Genomic DNA, 17,666 nt, shown 5'->3' on the forward strand with positions numbered 1-17,666 from the left:
AGGTCCTCTATGAGGTGGATTGATTCAGTGACTGGGATAATTGGGATGGGAGTGTCAGAGACAGTGCGATTGGCACAGGACAGAGTGGAGTTTAGGACTGTTGTTCATAGGGTCGCTATGAGTCGCAGGCGACTCGACGGCACATAACAACAACAACAACAACATACCTTGTGAGCTTGTTGCTCGGATGGGACCATCCGTAGAGACAGACAAAATGTGTATAAAAGTAAAGGATCAACAAAAGAGAAGACAGCTGTAAACAAGGTAGTTTGGTACAGTGGCTGAAGTACAGTAGATATGGGGACAATGAGTAGGTTCTGCAGACTTTGATTCTGCCATGTATAGTGTCACTATAAATAATCTCAATGGCACCTGTCAACAGCAAGGAATGTCTGTATCATTTATTAAATAAAACATCAATTTTAAAACTGAAACTTCAGTCATGATTATAACTTGTGAAAGGATGTGTTACATTCTACAAACATCTCTCAAGCACCTCTTGGGAACTAGACACTAGGCTTTGTCCATGACCCATGAAGTGACTCAAATATAGTTCCCATTCCCTAAGAGGTTGTTAAAAATAAATGCAACGTAAGCTGAATAAGTAATTTTACAATTTCTAGGAGCCACATTAGTGAAAATAAAAAGAAAACATCAAATGACTTTTATTAAGGTATTTTATTATTCAATCCAGAGTATTTTAAATTATATCATTGTAGAACGTTATGAGCTTGTGTTTTGTACAGAAAGCACCTCTTGATTTGGGTAAGTTATATTTAAGGTACTCAAGAACCACATGTGTCCAGTGGCTCCCATATTGGATACCACTACATGCCATTGCATCTGTTCTGTTTGGTGTCAGCCCCACATATATCAGAGTCAAACGGTGTGCCCTCGGGGTTTTCAGTGGCTGATTTGCAAAAGGAGACCACCACCCCTATCTTCCAAGCCAGCGGTAGACACTTGCCGCTAAATAAATTAACTAAATGGTTAAAACAACAGCATAGAGAGATATCAGTGGAGATCTAGTGGACAGAAAGTGATGCCACCAAGCCAAAGGTGGATGACTCTAATCTATGTCCCTCAGGCCTGTCTTTAATTGTTTTTTTTTTGTGTGTGTGTGAAATATTCTTCTAGGTCATATAGCCCTGGTGTGTTCACTTGCTGTACAGAGGTAACTAGTGGTTGCTGTGAAGCTTAACACTGTGACCTGATGAGTCAGATGTGGTAATGGTTACCCATGGTGGACAGTGTTTGGTGGAGCTCCTAGATTAAAACGAGCTTGAAAGCAGGAGTGGCATCCACTTCCAAAATAGCTTTCTTCTGGAAACCCTATGAACCTGGAAAAAGGACAAAAGTTATACAAGTGTTCAGGTCTTTCATTCATAGGGTTACTGTGAAGTCATCTACAACTTGATGGCACTTAACCACAACAACAAATGGTTAATCAAGATACAACCAGTCAATTATTACCTTTTTAATATATTAATTTTTAGTCCTCAGAAAATTATATTTGTAATCCTCAGATTTAAAGGGTTATCAATTCATATTCCTCTTCACATTCAACAGAGCATGACAATGAACTTTCTAGAGCTTCTGAAGAAAACCTGACCTCCATCTTGCACTCCTGTCAGGAGACCAACTCAAGACCCTGTAATCTACCAAGGGATTCCATATAGATGTTTGCTCTTTCATGCCCTTCAATGTGTTGGCTCACTGCTTCTTACACAGCTATAAGTAGAACAACCTGTTTACTACTTGTTACAGATGTAATAAGAAAACTGCAACAAAGATAGTTTGGAACTAATGTATTAAAAGGGTAATATGAAAACAACTGACTTTCTGCTGTAAAGTGTGAAGTATTGTTTCTTCATACTTATTCTTTAAATAAGTTATTATAAAGAAATCCTTCTCCATGTTGAACTGCTCACCAAGCATGCTTTTAGTGTCAGATTCCATCGGGTCAAGTACAACTCATTTTTGACCCTTTGAAAAATAGGTCTGAACCATATTCTACCCTGTGCCATACTCACAATCTCTGACAGACTGAAACCCATTGCTGCAGTCACTGTGTCAGTCCACCTGCTTGAAGATCTTCCTCTCCTCCACCTTCCTGAGCATAATGTCCCTCTCCAGGCAATAGCCTTTCCTAATAACAGGCCCAAAATCTGTGAGACGAAGCATCATCCTCCTTGCCTCCAAGGAGAACCCTGGCTGCACCGTCTCCAAGACCTGTCTGTCTGTTTTTTTGTCAATCCACGAGATAGGCAGTATTTTTCTCCAACACCACAGTTCAAAGTCATCAGTTCTTCTGTCATCCATTGTCCAGTTCCAAGAACACCAAGCATAGTTATTATGAATTTGGCTATTACTTACTTTTGAAATATGTTGTTGTTCTGTACCATCAAGTCAGAATTTACCCATAGCTGACCCTCCAGCAAGTTCACAAAAGGAATAAATCACATGCAAGGAGATTTCCCATTTTTCTCCTGTGGAGCAGCTGCTGGGTTGAACTGCATACTTTTGCACTGGCAATGCAATTCTTTACCACAGAGCTACCAGAGTGCCCTTACATGAAGTTTCATTTCTTTGGTACTGAAACTCTATAATTAGGTTACAACTCATTAGGTAAAATAATAGTTGGGAGCAAACACAGAAAAAATCATTAATGTATTCATTGTTCATTACATTATATTAACGTTGATGGGCTAGTTTGTGTGTTGAAGCAAAATACATTTCTGAAATAGGTTGTGTGAATTTTTTTTTAAAAAATGCTTATTTCTTTCCTCTTAACATTCATATAAATTATATTTTTCTGAAATTGCTATTTCTGATTCCAAATTTTCTCTGTATTGCCAGTTTTCCTAATTATATGTTGGTCTCATCCCAAAACATTGGCATTAAAATGAATGTTAATATATATAGTTTCTCGCTATAGACTTTTAGAGATGCTACAAACAAAGTATCTGCTTGCAAGTATCTGTTTTGTAAAATAAGAATTCTTTAACATGCCATTTTTAGAATCTAACTTATCTGGCAGCAATGAAGGGGATAAAATATCAGTAGCAATGGGGGAAAAGAGAGATAAGTTAAACTCAAATAAAAGAACTAAATCTCTGTTCTCTTTCAAACCCAGAAATGTGTGATTTGTGGTTAGCAAGCTTTAAATTTCCCTTGGCTTGGTACGTAAAGCCTCTTCAAGAGATATTTAACACTGATCAAATTCTTTACACTTTACAAAGGAAGTACGCGCTAAACTTGACTGGAAATCCCATTTTTTAAGTTCTTTTTTTTTAGCACTTTATAGCAATGTAGTTTGAATATAATTCAACAGTCTTGGAAACGAGTTGACCTTTTAAATCAATTCCCAGATACCCAACTTCTGCCAGCTAAAACAAGTTCTGCAGATGTTAATGGCTCATGTCAATACTGTGAATGAATAGACAGAAAACACATCGTTGAATGTCTCTAGTGAGGACAACTGCCAGTCTAGAATCTCGCCTTTCAGTTTTTTGTGCTGATCAGGCGTGGGAGCAGAGAACTCATTGACTGTTTGTAAGCTGCTGTTTAATATGCAGAAATGCTCCACCAGGAAAGAGTCTGTGAAGCTTTAGCTGCCACGCCTCTGCTGAGACGTGGAACATAGAAAATAATTCCAGCGGAGACAAGTCTGGGTCTCTTTGCTAGTAAATGAATAGCTTTGAACACTATGGGGTTTGTAGATTATCTGCAAAAACTGCTTTTCCATTACTGTATCGCCAAGAATGTTACCATCCAGCTCCATTGCTGTAAAATATATTTAGAGAAATAAATGTGGATAGGATCATTTCCACATATGAAAATATAAAATATTGTTTCTTTCTGCAGTGTTGAGTTTGGGTGTTTCTATTTAGTTTCTTTTGTTCTTGCCTTTAAAAAAAAATTCTGAAATCTTCTTAAGAAAATACCATTTCCATCAAATGATTTTCTGCTAAGTTCCCTCAACAACATAGTCTGTCTGTACCTTTCAAAGGCTTTGATTAAAATCAGGTAGGTAGTAGCGCCCTCCTGGTAAGAGGTGCTGGAAGACAGATTTCCTGTGAAGTTATTCAATAATCTAGATTCCTCCCCAGGAGAGTTGGTGTTTTCTTTCTGTATCCATGGTTCTGGTTGAGTCAGTCTACCACAACTGCCCACTGCTCTTGAACAGATTCCAACTCATAGCAGCCCTCCACTGGTTTTCAGGCTGTCGAACTAGGAGGTTTTAATAGATACCTCAGACTAACCTGAAATCAACCTCTGGGAGGATACTTCATTATTAAAAGACTTCTCTTTCTCTTTTGATATATATGTGCTTGAATTTCAAAATGTTCGTGTGAAGGTATAAAATACTATAGTGAGAGGTTCTGTTCTGACCAGTAAGTCATCTTTAAAGTTTTTTAAAAACTCTCTTATTTTTTTCTCTTTTCAATAAAAGACAACATTTGCATTTGACAACACCGGCAAAGAGTTTCAGAAAATGTGTTCACACACCCTCCAGGAGAGAAAATAAAAAGGAAAGAGCTAAATATGTGTTGATAGTCATGTACTCTATTCATTTCTGCAATAAAGCACTTAATATATATGCTAGAAAGTAAACTTTGTGCTTAGACATGTTTGTTTGCAAATTATTCTTAATTTGAAACTTTCTTCTTCCAAAATAATTGATTTTGAAGAAAAGGCTTCATGGATTTGAAAGGAGGGTCTTGAATTTCAAGCCTATGGATGAGCACAGCATGGATATATAAAGAAATTAAGAAACGTTCTCATTTTCAAGTATTTGTCCCACATACAAATTAATTAACACAAACATAACATACAGTTTTGAAAAGGCGTTAATAGCTCCAATCTTTGGTAAAAATGGCATCCCTTAGTTGAAATTTGGTATTCTTAAATCATGGCTTTTTTCATACCGGTGAAGAGTGGACCGCATCTTGACAGATTATAGAGAAGCTATCATTGTAAGTGTGTGCTTAAAAATGCCTCATTTCCATCATACCCAAAGAAATAGGAAAGCATTTCTTAGTATCACTATAGAGGATTCCTGTTGCCTTCAAGGAGAACATTAACCATTACCCAGAGGATCACAAATATGTATTTACATAATCCACGTCTCAGCAAAGCCAAATGTGAAAGCATTTTCATACAGAGCATTAAAGTCTGCCTTGTCAACTTGTATATATACTTGGGCTTGAAAAGGAGTTTAAAGTCAGCAGTGCCAACCTAAGGAATATATTTACTGGCCACACTAAATGCTTCAGTTTGCATGCACAAATGATCCTACTCTGTACTTAGGACAAATGTTCACTTTTTTTTCTTTTTCTCCTTTGCAAATATGTGTAACAGAGCAAGTAAGGATTTCCCATTTCACTCTGAATTTAGATGCTTTTGTGAATTGTTATTGTTGATGTGTGTTACAAACCAAACACAATCTGAGTGCATTTTTTTCATGTACCATTGCTACTTTGTTTTCTTTTCCATTTCAAGAAGCAGACATTCATTTTCATAGAGGCTCAGTCAGTCTTTTACACTGTAGAAAGGAAGAAGAGGGTGCGGGTACAGAACCTTTGCATAGAGAGGCCAGCCTGGGGTACATATTGATAAATGGTGAATTTGTAGCGATTCATGCTTCCATAATGAGATTAAATGAAACGTGAAGTGTAGCAAAGAACCTGTAACTCCAACTCAGAAAGTCACTTGACCAGGATGTTGGGGACAGCTTTACTTTTACACTTTGTTGTTGTTGTTTTGTGTTTTTGTTTATGTAATTGCATTCTTGGACCAACTTTTTTTACTCTTTCTAATAAGTCAGGTTTTTAAGTATAATTTAGGTCTTCTAAAGATAAGCATTACTGATTTACTGGACTTTCGTTTTACATTTGGTTTAAAAATATTGGTGATAACTTTCTGTACGCTCTCCAAAGTCAAGGTTTTAAAGAGAATTGCAACTGTAGATAAGCATTTAAAGATTTACTTGCTTGCAAAAGGGTGCATTGCATGCAAAGGTAACATTCTAGTGACAGTGGCTAAGAATTAATAAAGAGGTGCATAAACTTTGACCCATTAAAAAATTGACCCTCTTAAAAAACTCCTCTAAGAAAATAGAGATACGCAAGATTTCTGCCCAAGAATTTTTCAGTTTGGAATTGTTTATAATAGCAAAAACTGGAAGCAAGCTAATTGTCCAAAAATAATTACATCCATACTACAGAAGTTATACATCTGTTAACATCATTTTACAGAATATGTAACAGCTGTAGAAATGCATTTTGTGTGATGCTGAGGAGAGCAGAGCAAGCTCTAGCGCTGCATACAAGTAGTTTCCAGTAAGATAAATGTAAGAGTTGATATAAATGAATTACAGGTATACAGTCAGTGTAGAGGAAAATCATAATTGTATTATTATAGAAAATCAGTCCTTTATTTTCTGCATTTTCTTGATAAATATTTTATGATAAATAATAATCTTCTAATAAATACTTTAGAGGAAAATTAAGCTCTACAAATTTAGCAGTCTTTCAGAAGAAAAGTTTAAAAAATGCCCGTTAGAACAGGCTGCATTTCCTTTTAAAAAATGTACATATAGGTCATTGGTTGGTTTGGTTTTTCTCTTTTTTAATTCAACAAATAGAATAAATTCTGGCTTAAATAGAAAAATATTTGCAAAAGCAACTTTTTAAATTAAAAGATCAAGAAATCTCATTTTCAAGGGAGTTGTTAAAATATGTTAATACAATGTATACTAACTTTGTAAATAAATATGAATTTTAAAAAAAAATATGTTAATGACCTTGTTAGGCAATTCTTGGATACATGGCAGGGCCAGAGTAATGTGTTTATATTTTTATTTTCTAATTTGGGATTGCTTTCTTCGTAGATCTGGTTCGCCTTTGTGAATGGCTTTTCTGGACAGATCCTCTTTGAAAGGTGGTGTATAGGCCTTTATAATGTGGTAAGTTTAGAACATCAGCATATTCCTATTACTGAGTACTTTGAGGTAAACATCACACTGGTTGCCTAACATAATGACCTGTTTGTGCCCTTTAGATGTTTACAGCAATGCCTCCCTTAACTCTCGGAATATTTGAGAGGTCGTGCAGAAAAGAGAATATGTTGAAGTACCCTGAATTATATAAAACAACCCAGAATGCCCTGGACTTCAACACCAAGGTGAGACTAGGCACACCGAAGCATGTTCAGAGTTACTTTTTTAACTGTTTTCATCAATGTGGGCAGCTTGGTCCAAAACCAAGATGACTCAAACTTGAAAGAGCCTCAAGTCATATTTGATTACAGTTCTAAGTTGTACTGAGAATATTTAGTTTGTTTGTTATAAAATTAATGTGCACCCACAGTGCCTTGGGTTTGGAAGGCAGCAGGAAAGCTGAGACTAGTAGTCATCCTTTTGGTCCTGTCTCTGAAAAGTACTTACTCCTCTCAAGAGTGATCCAGGACTGACAAGAGCTGCCTTGCCACTTAGTGAGAGGTGTTATATTGCTATCAGTTTTCTGCTTTGTGGAACATTTTCCTCATTAGAATTTTGGATTGTTTGTGTTACTCATTAAAAACATAGTCTCTGGGTAGCCGCTTAGAAAGTCACAGTCCTCAGCACTTGGAAATAAAATTACAGATTAAAGCACCTCTCATTTTCTCTAAAATCATCCTCTGACTTTCTGTCCTAAATAATGCGCATGGGATATGGACATCACTTATGATCTGTGCTTCATCGAGCAACAAAACATCACACTTCCAATTGTGTTGTTAGGTGTCATCAAGTAGATTCTAGCTCATAGCACTTCTTATGTAGAAACAACGAAACACTGCCTAGCTTTATGCTCTCTGCTGCATAGTTAACCTTTAAAAGTGTTCATAGTTCAAGTTTCTAATTAGTGTGGAAGAATAAAAAAACTTTAAAAGAATCAAAATAGATGCCATTTTTTAAAACTTTAAAAGAAAATAGATGCCATTTTTTTTACTATAGCATTTGTGGTTTTAATTATTACAAGTATTATAAAAGCAATGAATACATACATCTTCATAGAATTTTTCCCATTCAATGCTGTTTGCATTAATTAACATATTACTGTTACTTCTGTGTAATTTGAATTCAGTGGTTTGAATGTAGGACAGTTAATATAGGATATTTTAAAACAGTGAATCCATAACAGTTACCCAATGCCATGCATTTTCAGTATATTAAAAGAATAAAGTGAAACAGGTGTTTGGTGCCATAACTTATAATGCTAAGTGGATACGAGTGTGTGTGTGTGTGTGTGCCCATGCCCACACAACTTGCAAATAATAGTTTAAATAATTTGATTTTGTTTTTTAAAAGTAAAACTTATAATAGGGCCTTTTACTATTGCTGTATGTAATGTCTATGTTTTTACTTACTGGTATTTTTATTTGAGGATTAATATCTATTGGCCAGTTTGTACAAAATTCTCCCGCATTGCTATATTGTTTTTCATTAACTATGATAGGAGGTTTCTGGTGGAAAGCCACAATTAGAGCTGATATGTTGGACTATGAGTTCTTATTGCCCTGAAAAAGTAATCTAGGGAAAGGAAAGTTCTGAATCTACTGGTCTACTAATAATTCTCACTCACCTAGCCAGTCACATCAGCTCAACCAGGGACCACCGTCTAGTTCAGCTCCATCCCCATAATACCACTCTCTGGAGCTTGCTTCTCAACCTCAGATCACAATGCTGAGCGTAAGAACATAAACTGATGCTCAAAGGATTACCCAACACTCTTCATCCTACTTTCTTGGCTTTGCACATGATAACTTGGACACAGTTCTGTGTCTTGGCGTTGGGTCTAACAAGGAGTATAGTTTTCATGCAAAAGCATCATTCCTTGTATCATTTGTCATTCTTTTGTTATTAAAAAGACATTCTGCTCTGTGTAAAATAAAGTGTGTGTGTTTTGAAAAATCACCAGGTCAATCAAAATAGATCATGCAGTTCTCATTTCTGTATGAATATTTGTCATATTTGTACTTTATTTACACAAATTACCAACCATGTTTTAGAAGACTTTTTCTATTTTTTTTTTTAAACTGCCTTGATTAAATCCCATGTAAGTGTTTTAAAATTCAGGGACAAGTGCCTGCAAAATGCATGGTTGTATACCCAGCAGTTGCTGTGGGTCCAGAGGAGAGAAGCATTGTTGCCCTGAATTATGCTGCTTACGTTTGTTATGGTAAAAAGGGTCAGAGGTTCTGAGGTCACTACAGGGGTTAAAGGATTAGCATGTGACAATAAGTTCGGTCAGGAAAATGGAAAAGTAGAACTAATTTTTCTTGCACCCACCTGTGCTTTCTGTCAAATAAAAACGTGTGGTAATGACATAGTGAGGAGAAGAGACAAAGGTTAATGAGTAACACAAGTTCAAATGTGTAATGTATTGGAGCGTAAATTGGATCATACAATGCTATGTGCCTGAGTGAGCTAACAAAGGAGATCAAGATCACAGTGGAAAATTTTGGGAGGCAGGCAACTTAATTTCTGTTGTTTGAACAGCTTAAAACTATTAATACATGCCAATTCTATTTAGCCTAAGTTTTGTTTGCAAGAAGCACTTTCAAATGACAAAAATTACAACTGTTCAGAGGGACATAAGAATTTTAAACAGTTTTTCTATAACTTAATCTTCCACATCCACATTACAAAGGAAGTACTGATCTGCTCTCTTGTTCTTAAATTACCATTGATATGAGAAAGTTACTGTTGCTAAAAGATGTAATAATTATATGAAGCTTGATATTGACAGGTGCTACAAATTTGCGAAAGCCTTCTGTAAATACAGTCACAGACACAGTGTTTTGCTTTAAGGAATTATGCAATTTAAATGTTGTGCTAGACATTTTGTTATACAGCATGTATATGAATGTAGAGAGAGAAGATTATTCATTCTTTTCTTAACGCTGAAAGGTTAGATTTTTATTGCACATGGAAACAGAAAGGTCTTCCCCAAAGTACAACTTTCTCAAAAGTCTATCCTTCTAGAATTATGAAAATAGCCCCATTAAGGCATTTAATGAATATCATTTCTTTTCAATTTTGTTTTCTTTTTCAGGCAAAAATTTAAACTTTTGAGGCTTGGCCTTTAAAAAAAAAAAAGGCCAAGAAAAAAAAATTAAAGTGGAGCTGAAAAAAAAAACCAACATTTTGAGAAATATAAAAATAAATAAATGACCCATGAAGGTCTAAGAGGCAGAAAGTGTCTGTCAGTTCTATTAATTCACAGTGGTGGCCCGACAGAAACACGTTTTGTGAATCTTGCTCGCTGATAAAAAGGAAGGTCAGGGTTCACAGAGCTAGTTTATCGCCAACGGTTCTCATGGATTTTGTTTTCCCTCAGGTTTTCTGGGTTCATTGTTTAAATGGCCTCTTCCACTCAGTTATTCTGTTTTGGTTTCCACTAAAAGCCCTTCAGTATGGTAAGTAGAAAGGATATGAATGCTAAGAGATGATTTTTTACTTTTTCAAAAAATAACTCATTGTCAATATATGTTCGAAAGCAGAGCAGTGCTTTTGTTTTATGGTCTTTTCCTTAAGCTACAGCGCATGCGTCCCCACACTGTACACACATTAAAAATTTTTATTATTCCTTTAGGAGCACAGTGATTTAATATATGCAAAGCTTTCCTTCTTTGCGTCTCATGTTTTCCAAACTTGCAGAGAATTGATTTTAGGCTCCTTTTCCCCCCTGTTGATGTATAGGTTGAAGACAATAAGTGCTAATATTTTATGGAGTCTGTTTTATTACACCTTTGAGACTTGTATCAAGTTCTTTATATGGAGCCTAATCAGGCATGCTAGTATTTTCAAGTATACTTGAGCTGATGTTTGAAGGGATTTTAACGTGGGTTTTGTTTTGTTTTGTGTGTTTTGTTTTCTTTTTAATTTATCTTAGAGTGTAAGCATTTTCTGTATTCATTTTGAGAGAACGATTTTATTCTGTCGGTTTTGAGCGATAGTATCATGGTGTATTTCCTATATCCATAAAAATGATGAAGTAGCCACTGTAGAAACGAGAGCTTGGTGATGGATGAGTGGATGCTGCCGTGGCCTGGAGCAGACCTCACCTACAGATTGCAGGAAGACAGACAGCCATTCTGTGTGTCTGCCCCAAAGTGACAATGATTGAAAACACAGCACACACTCTACCCAAGGATGTGTCAGTCCTTTATAAGTACAGGCCCTACCCTAGTGTCTCTGAGAGAATGTAAGTCCAGAGCATGTAATATAGACAGTACCCTTCTGTCGCTGCAAGGATAGAAGTTCAAGCCACATCCTGCTGTCCCTTAAGTGAATGTACAAATAAGCTGAACCTCACTGTCTTTGAATACACGTCCAAGCAGACTATACTTTATTGTCTCTTAGTAAATGTCTATACAGGTCATATCTCAATATTTGAGTAAATGTCCATGTTGTTGTTGTTGTTGATTGCCTTCGAGTCAAGCACAACTGACTCAAAGCAAAAGACTTTAAGCCCGTCTACAATTATCAACATTTATCGAAGTTCATAGGGTTTCTGGAGCCATGTTATTTAGGAAGTGGATGCCACTTAGGCCATATTTCCCTGTCTCTGAGTGAATGTAACTGCAGGTAGTATTCTTCTGTGAGTGAATATGAGTACAATCCGTACAGGTTGTACCCTACTGTCTCTGAGTGAATGGTTACCAACTAAAGAGACCACAGTGGCTCTTGCCCACCAACAGTCTCTCTTTCCCAGATAACCTCAGTGACCTTTGTAAAGTGTAAATCACACCAAGTGCCCTCCCTCCTCACAAACTCAAAAAGGCATTTACTTAGTGTGTTCCAAACAGAATCCACAGCCCTGACCCTGACCCTCTTCTAAACTTGGTTTTCTTCTGCTTTTCCCCTCACAGAGCCCCACTACTGGCCTCCTTGCTGCCCCCTCCTTCTCTCAGATCTCAAGAAGCTCTTTCCCTCACATCCCTGAAAGCTCTGCCCAGAGAGACCTTCACTCACCTTGCCTGCCTCTCCCGCCTCTCCCGCTCCCCACATACTATCCCATTGCCATCCTGCATTTTCTTCAATCTTTCTGTTTCCTAACTATCTTTCTTCTCTGTTAGAATCTAAGCTCCAAGAGGGCAGGGAATTGCTAGTTCATGCTGTATTCTCAGCACTGGATGATTTCACATCCTAGATGGGAAAAACCTAACCCACTAGTGTGGTGTTGATTCCAACCTGTGAAGCGATTCTATAAAAGGACTTCCTCACAGAGTCTCCAGAGCTGTAAATCCTCCTGAAGTCAGACTGCCTCATCCTCTCAGTACTCTTGGCAGCTGATAGACTCTGCCAGCCAGCCTTTTGGTTAGCAATTAAGCCCTTGACCATGAGATTCCATCATAAAACTTTAATCTCATATCTCTTTTATTTTAAATTGATTTTCATGAAAATTTACAGAAACTTAGCATTTCCATTCATTCATTGTTGCACTTTTCTCCCTGCCCACCCCACCTCTCCAATTCGTTTTTCTTGTTGGAGAGTAAAAGAAAAATTCTTTTCATTGTTATTCAATCCCTCCACCCAAGTCTGCTCCACTATGCTACTTTCGTTCTGGAGGACTGACATGATTAGATATTATTGTTATGACAGTAGTAATCCCATATTTTTATTCACTGCTCTACCAGCACGGTAGTAAATGTGTCTCAGTTTCTAGACCATACTGCTGCCATGTGCCATCCAGTCAGAACCAACTCAGCTGATCAGTGGGTTTTCAGAGACAAATCACAGAAGAGATGCCCCCTCTTTTTTCCACAAAGCAGCTGGTAGATTTGAACTGCCTGTCTTTGGGTTGACAGCACAACTTCTTACCTGCTAGGCCACCAAACTCCCTTCTAGGTCATGAGACTGTGATGAGAACGTCTAATTCAAGTCTAGAAAATCGAGCCAGGAGAAAAGCAACAGAGTTTTTGGATTTAATTTGTTCATTTGGTTTGGGTTTTAGAAATAATTCACAAACCATAAGGTTCACCTTTTTTTTAAAGTGTGCAATGCAGTAGTTTTAGTATTTTCACAGAATTGTACAACAGCCACCACAGATGGTTCCAGAACCTTTTCAGGACCCCAGGATGGAGCCACACAGCCCCTCCTGATGATAGCCAACCTTTACACCCTGGAAATAGGGTTTGCCTATTCTGATGATTCTTTCCAGCTGAACCATTAACCATTGTTATGGAGCGCTGGTGGCCCAGTGGAGAGGGAATTGTCTTCTTCAACCCAGAGTTTGGATCCACGTAGAGGAGAAAAAAGAGCAGTCTTTTCTGCTGTGATTTATAGTGACCGGAAATCCTTTGGAAGGTCAGCTCTGAGGCAGACCCAACTAGACGTCAGTTTTCTAGCTTACAGATAATGCCATAGTTTCTTCTTCCATTCCTCAGTTAGTAAAAAAATTGTCTCCAATTTTTTGCTTCAGAGTTTAAGACCATCTTTATAGAAATGATGGCAGATGAAATTTAAAGCCTCATTTCTGACTCCACTGTGTGGAGTTGGTTTCCTTTCTCTTTTGCAATACTTTCTCGTTTCTCTTAGAAAGAATTCTAGAAAAGCATCATTCGTTTTCCTCTTTAACATGCCTCTCTTCTTTTCACACAGGTAATGTATTTGGAAATGGGAAAACCTCGGATTATCTGCTGCTGGGTAACTTTGTTTACACTGTGAGCATTGACATTTGCCTTGTTTGCATGTAAAGTGGATTCACCCCCCCCTCCCCACGCTCAAATTTACATATGTCCATCTCTATATTGAAGGGTTATTTATGCTTTCCCTTAAAGAAGAAATAAGCTGTTTTGACTTTTAATGATTCCTTTACATTAAGATTTGGGGGGGGGGAGTTCCTTTCTTTTTTAACTTTTCTCCCATTCACATTTTGTTTCATACATGCATTCATAATGTGTTTCATAATGCATTCCCATGCATTGTATATCTTATAAAATTAATCACTGCTGATTGATGTCCACTATTGCTCTGTGTTTTCAGATCCCTACTGGTTTTTACAATCTCATTTAGATTTCCTGATATGATGGGATCTTGGTTGCAGTTATTTTCACTATCTCCACATATCTCTTCTTGTCCCCTGATTTGGCTTTTTCTTCTCATCCCTATTTCCTCAATTTATGTTGCCCTCCCCCCCCCAACTACTAATGCTTTCTTGCTTTCCAGAATTCATAGCAAATAGTATTCACTAATAATTGTTTTAAAGTGTCAGGATAATTAAAATAGGAGTAATATCTGCAGACACTGAGACTGTTATGCCTTGCCAGGCATGGGAGCCCCTCTGAGAGTCAGTATCCTGTGTCCAGTATCCTGTGACAGGGCATCCCTCAATAAAGAGTGGAAAAAGGTTTTAAAACCATCCTCAACTTAAAAGTCAAAAGCATTACTTGAATGTTAATACCCAAGGTCACATAATTAGTATCTGATGAAAGTGTCCTCCAACCTTCAACTCTGAATTCCTCGTCTGCCCAGTGGCCTTCCTCTGTTCTCCAGCACCCACTCCTGACAAAGCTTCCTCTGTATGGAAGGCAGCATACTTACTGTTCTAAATTCTAATGAGCTCTCCCTATGACTGACTGGCTCAGTGGGTAGGAAAACTGCTAAATTGTCTTGAGCTATCAAGTTGGTCAATAACTGAGTGATAGGAAGTGAAGGTCTGCAAGGAACCAAGGGATTCTAAGTTTTGATACTACGCCCCTGAAGTAGTTAAGAGAGAAGCAAAAGTGGTTGTTTGACCTTAACCCAACATTATTGTACATTCAGAATTATACACATACTTGTTGGAGTAAGTTAGAAGTGTATCAGAATATATGTCATGGAAGGAGCCCTCGTAGTTAGAATCCTTAAGCTTTTGAAGGCTTCCCAAAAGATTGACAGTTTGAGCCCACTCACCTCCTTGGGATAAAGCTCCAGTGATCTACTCCCATAAATATTTCAGCCAGTAAATACCCAATGGGGCAGTTCTCCTCGGTCGCATAGAGTTCCTGTGAGTCAAAAGCAACTGAACAGCACCCAGCATCATCAACAAAATACATCATGGATGTTTCCTATTGATACTTAAAAGTACCCGATGTTGTTCATGTCCACCCAGGGATTTAAAAAAAAAAAAACAACCCTATGTCCCAGAAGGGTGTTTTTATTTCATTTATTTTAAACTCTGTCTCTAATTTTCAAACTTTTTATATAGCTTGACTTAATTAAGAGTTCATTTTAATAAGAGTTTTGTTTCCATGAGCATTAATCCTAAATTGCCGTTTGTATCCTGCTGAGAAGGCCTAACTGTCTCACTTTAACTGAATTTAACAATCCCACTGGGTCATAATGCAAATACAGATCCTATGTGGAAGCCTGTATGGGGCCTGGAAGTATGACAGGGCACTCCAAGCATTTCTCGATTACCTGTGTCACACACTCATCACCACAAATGACAGAAAGAAGTCCAGATCACTTGGCTAGCATCAGGTTTTCAATGTTATTGTTATTAAATGTGCATAATAATAATAACTATTACTATTATTATTAATAGTGCTGACCACTACTCTGAATGTTTCATGTTTAATATTTTACATTACAAACAAACTCTGTGTGTTTTATTTATTAAGTCCCAGTTTACAAATAGAGAGAGACATGGAGAGGTGAAGCAACTTGCCTGGCTAATAAGTGGTGGTGTCTTGAGAGTAGAAGGTCTGGTGCAGAATGTGTGCATTTTCTTATGCTGTTACACAATAGTAAACACAGATTTACCCTGGGTTCCACGTTCCAGCATTGACATCATAGTCACTTATCAGTGGGCATGAACATCATTGAGGGAGTAATTGTTATTGGTAGGTGCTGGCAAGTTATCTGTGACTCAGAGAGTCGTATGAACAGTAGATTTGAACCCTGTCCTATCCCGTTCTATCCTCATCATTTCAGATATACTTGAATCCATTGCTCCACTTACTGTGTCAGTCCATCTCATTGAGGGTCTTTCTCTCTTTTGCTGACCCTCCACCTTTCCAATCATGATCCTTTTCCAAAGACTGTCCCCTCCAAACAACATACCCAAAATATGTGAGACAAAACTTCACCATCCTTGCATCTAAGGAGCACCCTGGGTGCACCCCTTCTAGGTCATTCTGTTTGTTCTTTTGGCAGTCCGGGGGATAATTAGTACTCTTAACAACACAACTCAGAAGCATCGATTCTGTTATATCCTACTCTGCAGAGTTTTTAAGCTTGCAGAGTAAAAGTTTATATTTAGTCTTAGTCTTTAGTTATTTCACTTTCATAATTTTATTTAAATGTTAATTAATTAGACTTTAATCTCCATAAGAGTGACATAAAATAAAAATGTTTGTGTAAATGTAAGCATACTCTCTTCACTGCTGTTCTTGGATTATTCAAAGTGCAGAGAAACACATACCAAGAGCTTCATGTCTGGACTTCAGGCTGTGAGGTAAAGAGAAGCAGGGAAGGGCAATAGGAGTGAGATGCAAGCATTTCTGACTCTTTGTCATTATGTTTAGCCACTGAGTTAATTCACATGTTTTCTTGTTGAACTTATAATGCAAGTTACAGATATGTACTAACCCCACAGTCTGATTCAAAGATACCACTGTACAGCTCTCCTTTCTACTCATCTGATCAATTACTGTATTTATTAAATATAATAACATTTTTTTTCCTTCTCTTTTAGTTTGTGGTGATAACTGTGTGTTTGAAAGCTGGATTGGAGACATCATATTGGACCTGGGTAAGAATACCTCTAATCATAACCATGAAATGTCACATTTGCTTACATATTACTTACTTTTTTCCCATTTTAGATGTGTGTATCATTATTATTATTATTATTATTGTTATTATTAGTATTAGTATTAGTATTATAGTTCCACAGTTTATTGGTTGCAAGGGAGCAGGGAGGGGAGGACTGGAGATTCTCATTTGGAAGCATCGTATTTAACAGATTTCATAAAGTTGTGTTGTGGGTTTTTTTAATCCCTGGGTACCATCAACAACTGAGCGTTAACTGAAACGTTGGTGACTCAGATTCATTCAGAGACATCTCACATGTCTCAAAAGAAAGACTTGGCTGTCCACTTCAGATTTTCCCATTGAAAAAGCCCTACAAAGCACAGTTCTATTCTGACATCTATACTGGGTCACCATAAGCTGAAACCAAATCAATGACAGCTGGGATTTTAAAGTATTTTTAAAGGGGATTGTAGCATGTTTTGGGGTTGTTGGGTTTTTTTGTTTGTTTGTGCTTGTCTAAGTTTCACACAGCTTCTCAGAGCTCTGAGCTTATTGACTTTATGTTGAGACTAACCCAGGAAAATGGGAAGATCCCGGACTTATTTGACTAGAAATATTTAGGAAATTCTAGTGGCCTCTTGGGTAAAGAGATACGCTACCAGACCAAAAGTTGTTGATGTTGTTATGTGCCGTCGAGTCGTTTGCGACTCATAGCGACCCTATGCACAACAGCCCTAAACCCTGCTCTATCCTGTGCCAATCACACTGCCTCTGACATACCCATCCCGATTACCCCAGTCACTGAATCAATCCATCTCATAGAGGGTCTTCCCCTCTTGCACCGTCCTTCCACCCTCCCAAGCATGATGTCCCTCTC

General features: G+C 37.5%; 1 protein-coding gene across 1 annotated transcript in view; it reads left to right on the forward strand.

Moving 5' to 3' along the window:
• ATP8A1 (ATPase, aminophospholipid transporter (APLT), class I, type 8A, member 1) overlaps positions 1 to 17,666 on the forward strand; it is a 375,206-nt gene that overhangs the window by 306,962 nt on the left and 50,578 nt on the right. The window contains exons 27-31 of the mRNA XM_006898188.1: positions 6,896 to 6,970; positions 7,066 to 7,188; positions 10,386 to 10,464; positions 13,652 to 13,713; positions 16,731 to 16,787. Of these exons, the coding sequence (XP_006898250.1) occupies positions 6,896 to 6,970; positions 7,066 to 7,188; positions 10,386 to 10,464; positions 13,652 to 13,713; positions 16,731 to 16,787 (396 nt within the window). The remainder of the gene's footprint in view (positions 1 to 6,895; positions 6,971 to 7,065; positions 7,189 to 10,385; positions 10,465 to 13,651; positions 13,714 to 16,730; positions 16,788 to 17,666) is intronic.

This window comes from Elephantulus edwardii, unplaced genomic scaffold (genome assembly GCF_000299155.1).
Source record: "Elephantulus edwardii isolate Elephantulus edwardi_28Jun2011 unplaced genomic scaffold, EleEdw1.0 scaffold00222, whole genome shotgun sequence".
Lineage (NCBI taxonomy): Eukaryota > Metazoa > Chordata > Mammalia > Macroscelidea > Macroscelididae > Elephantulus > Elephantulus edwardii.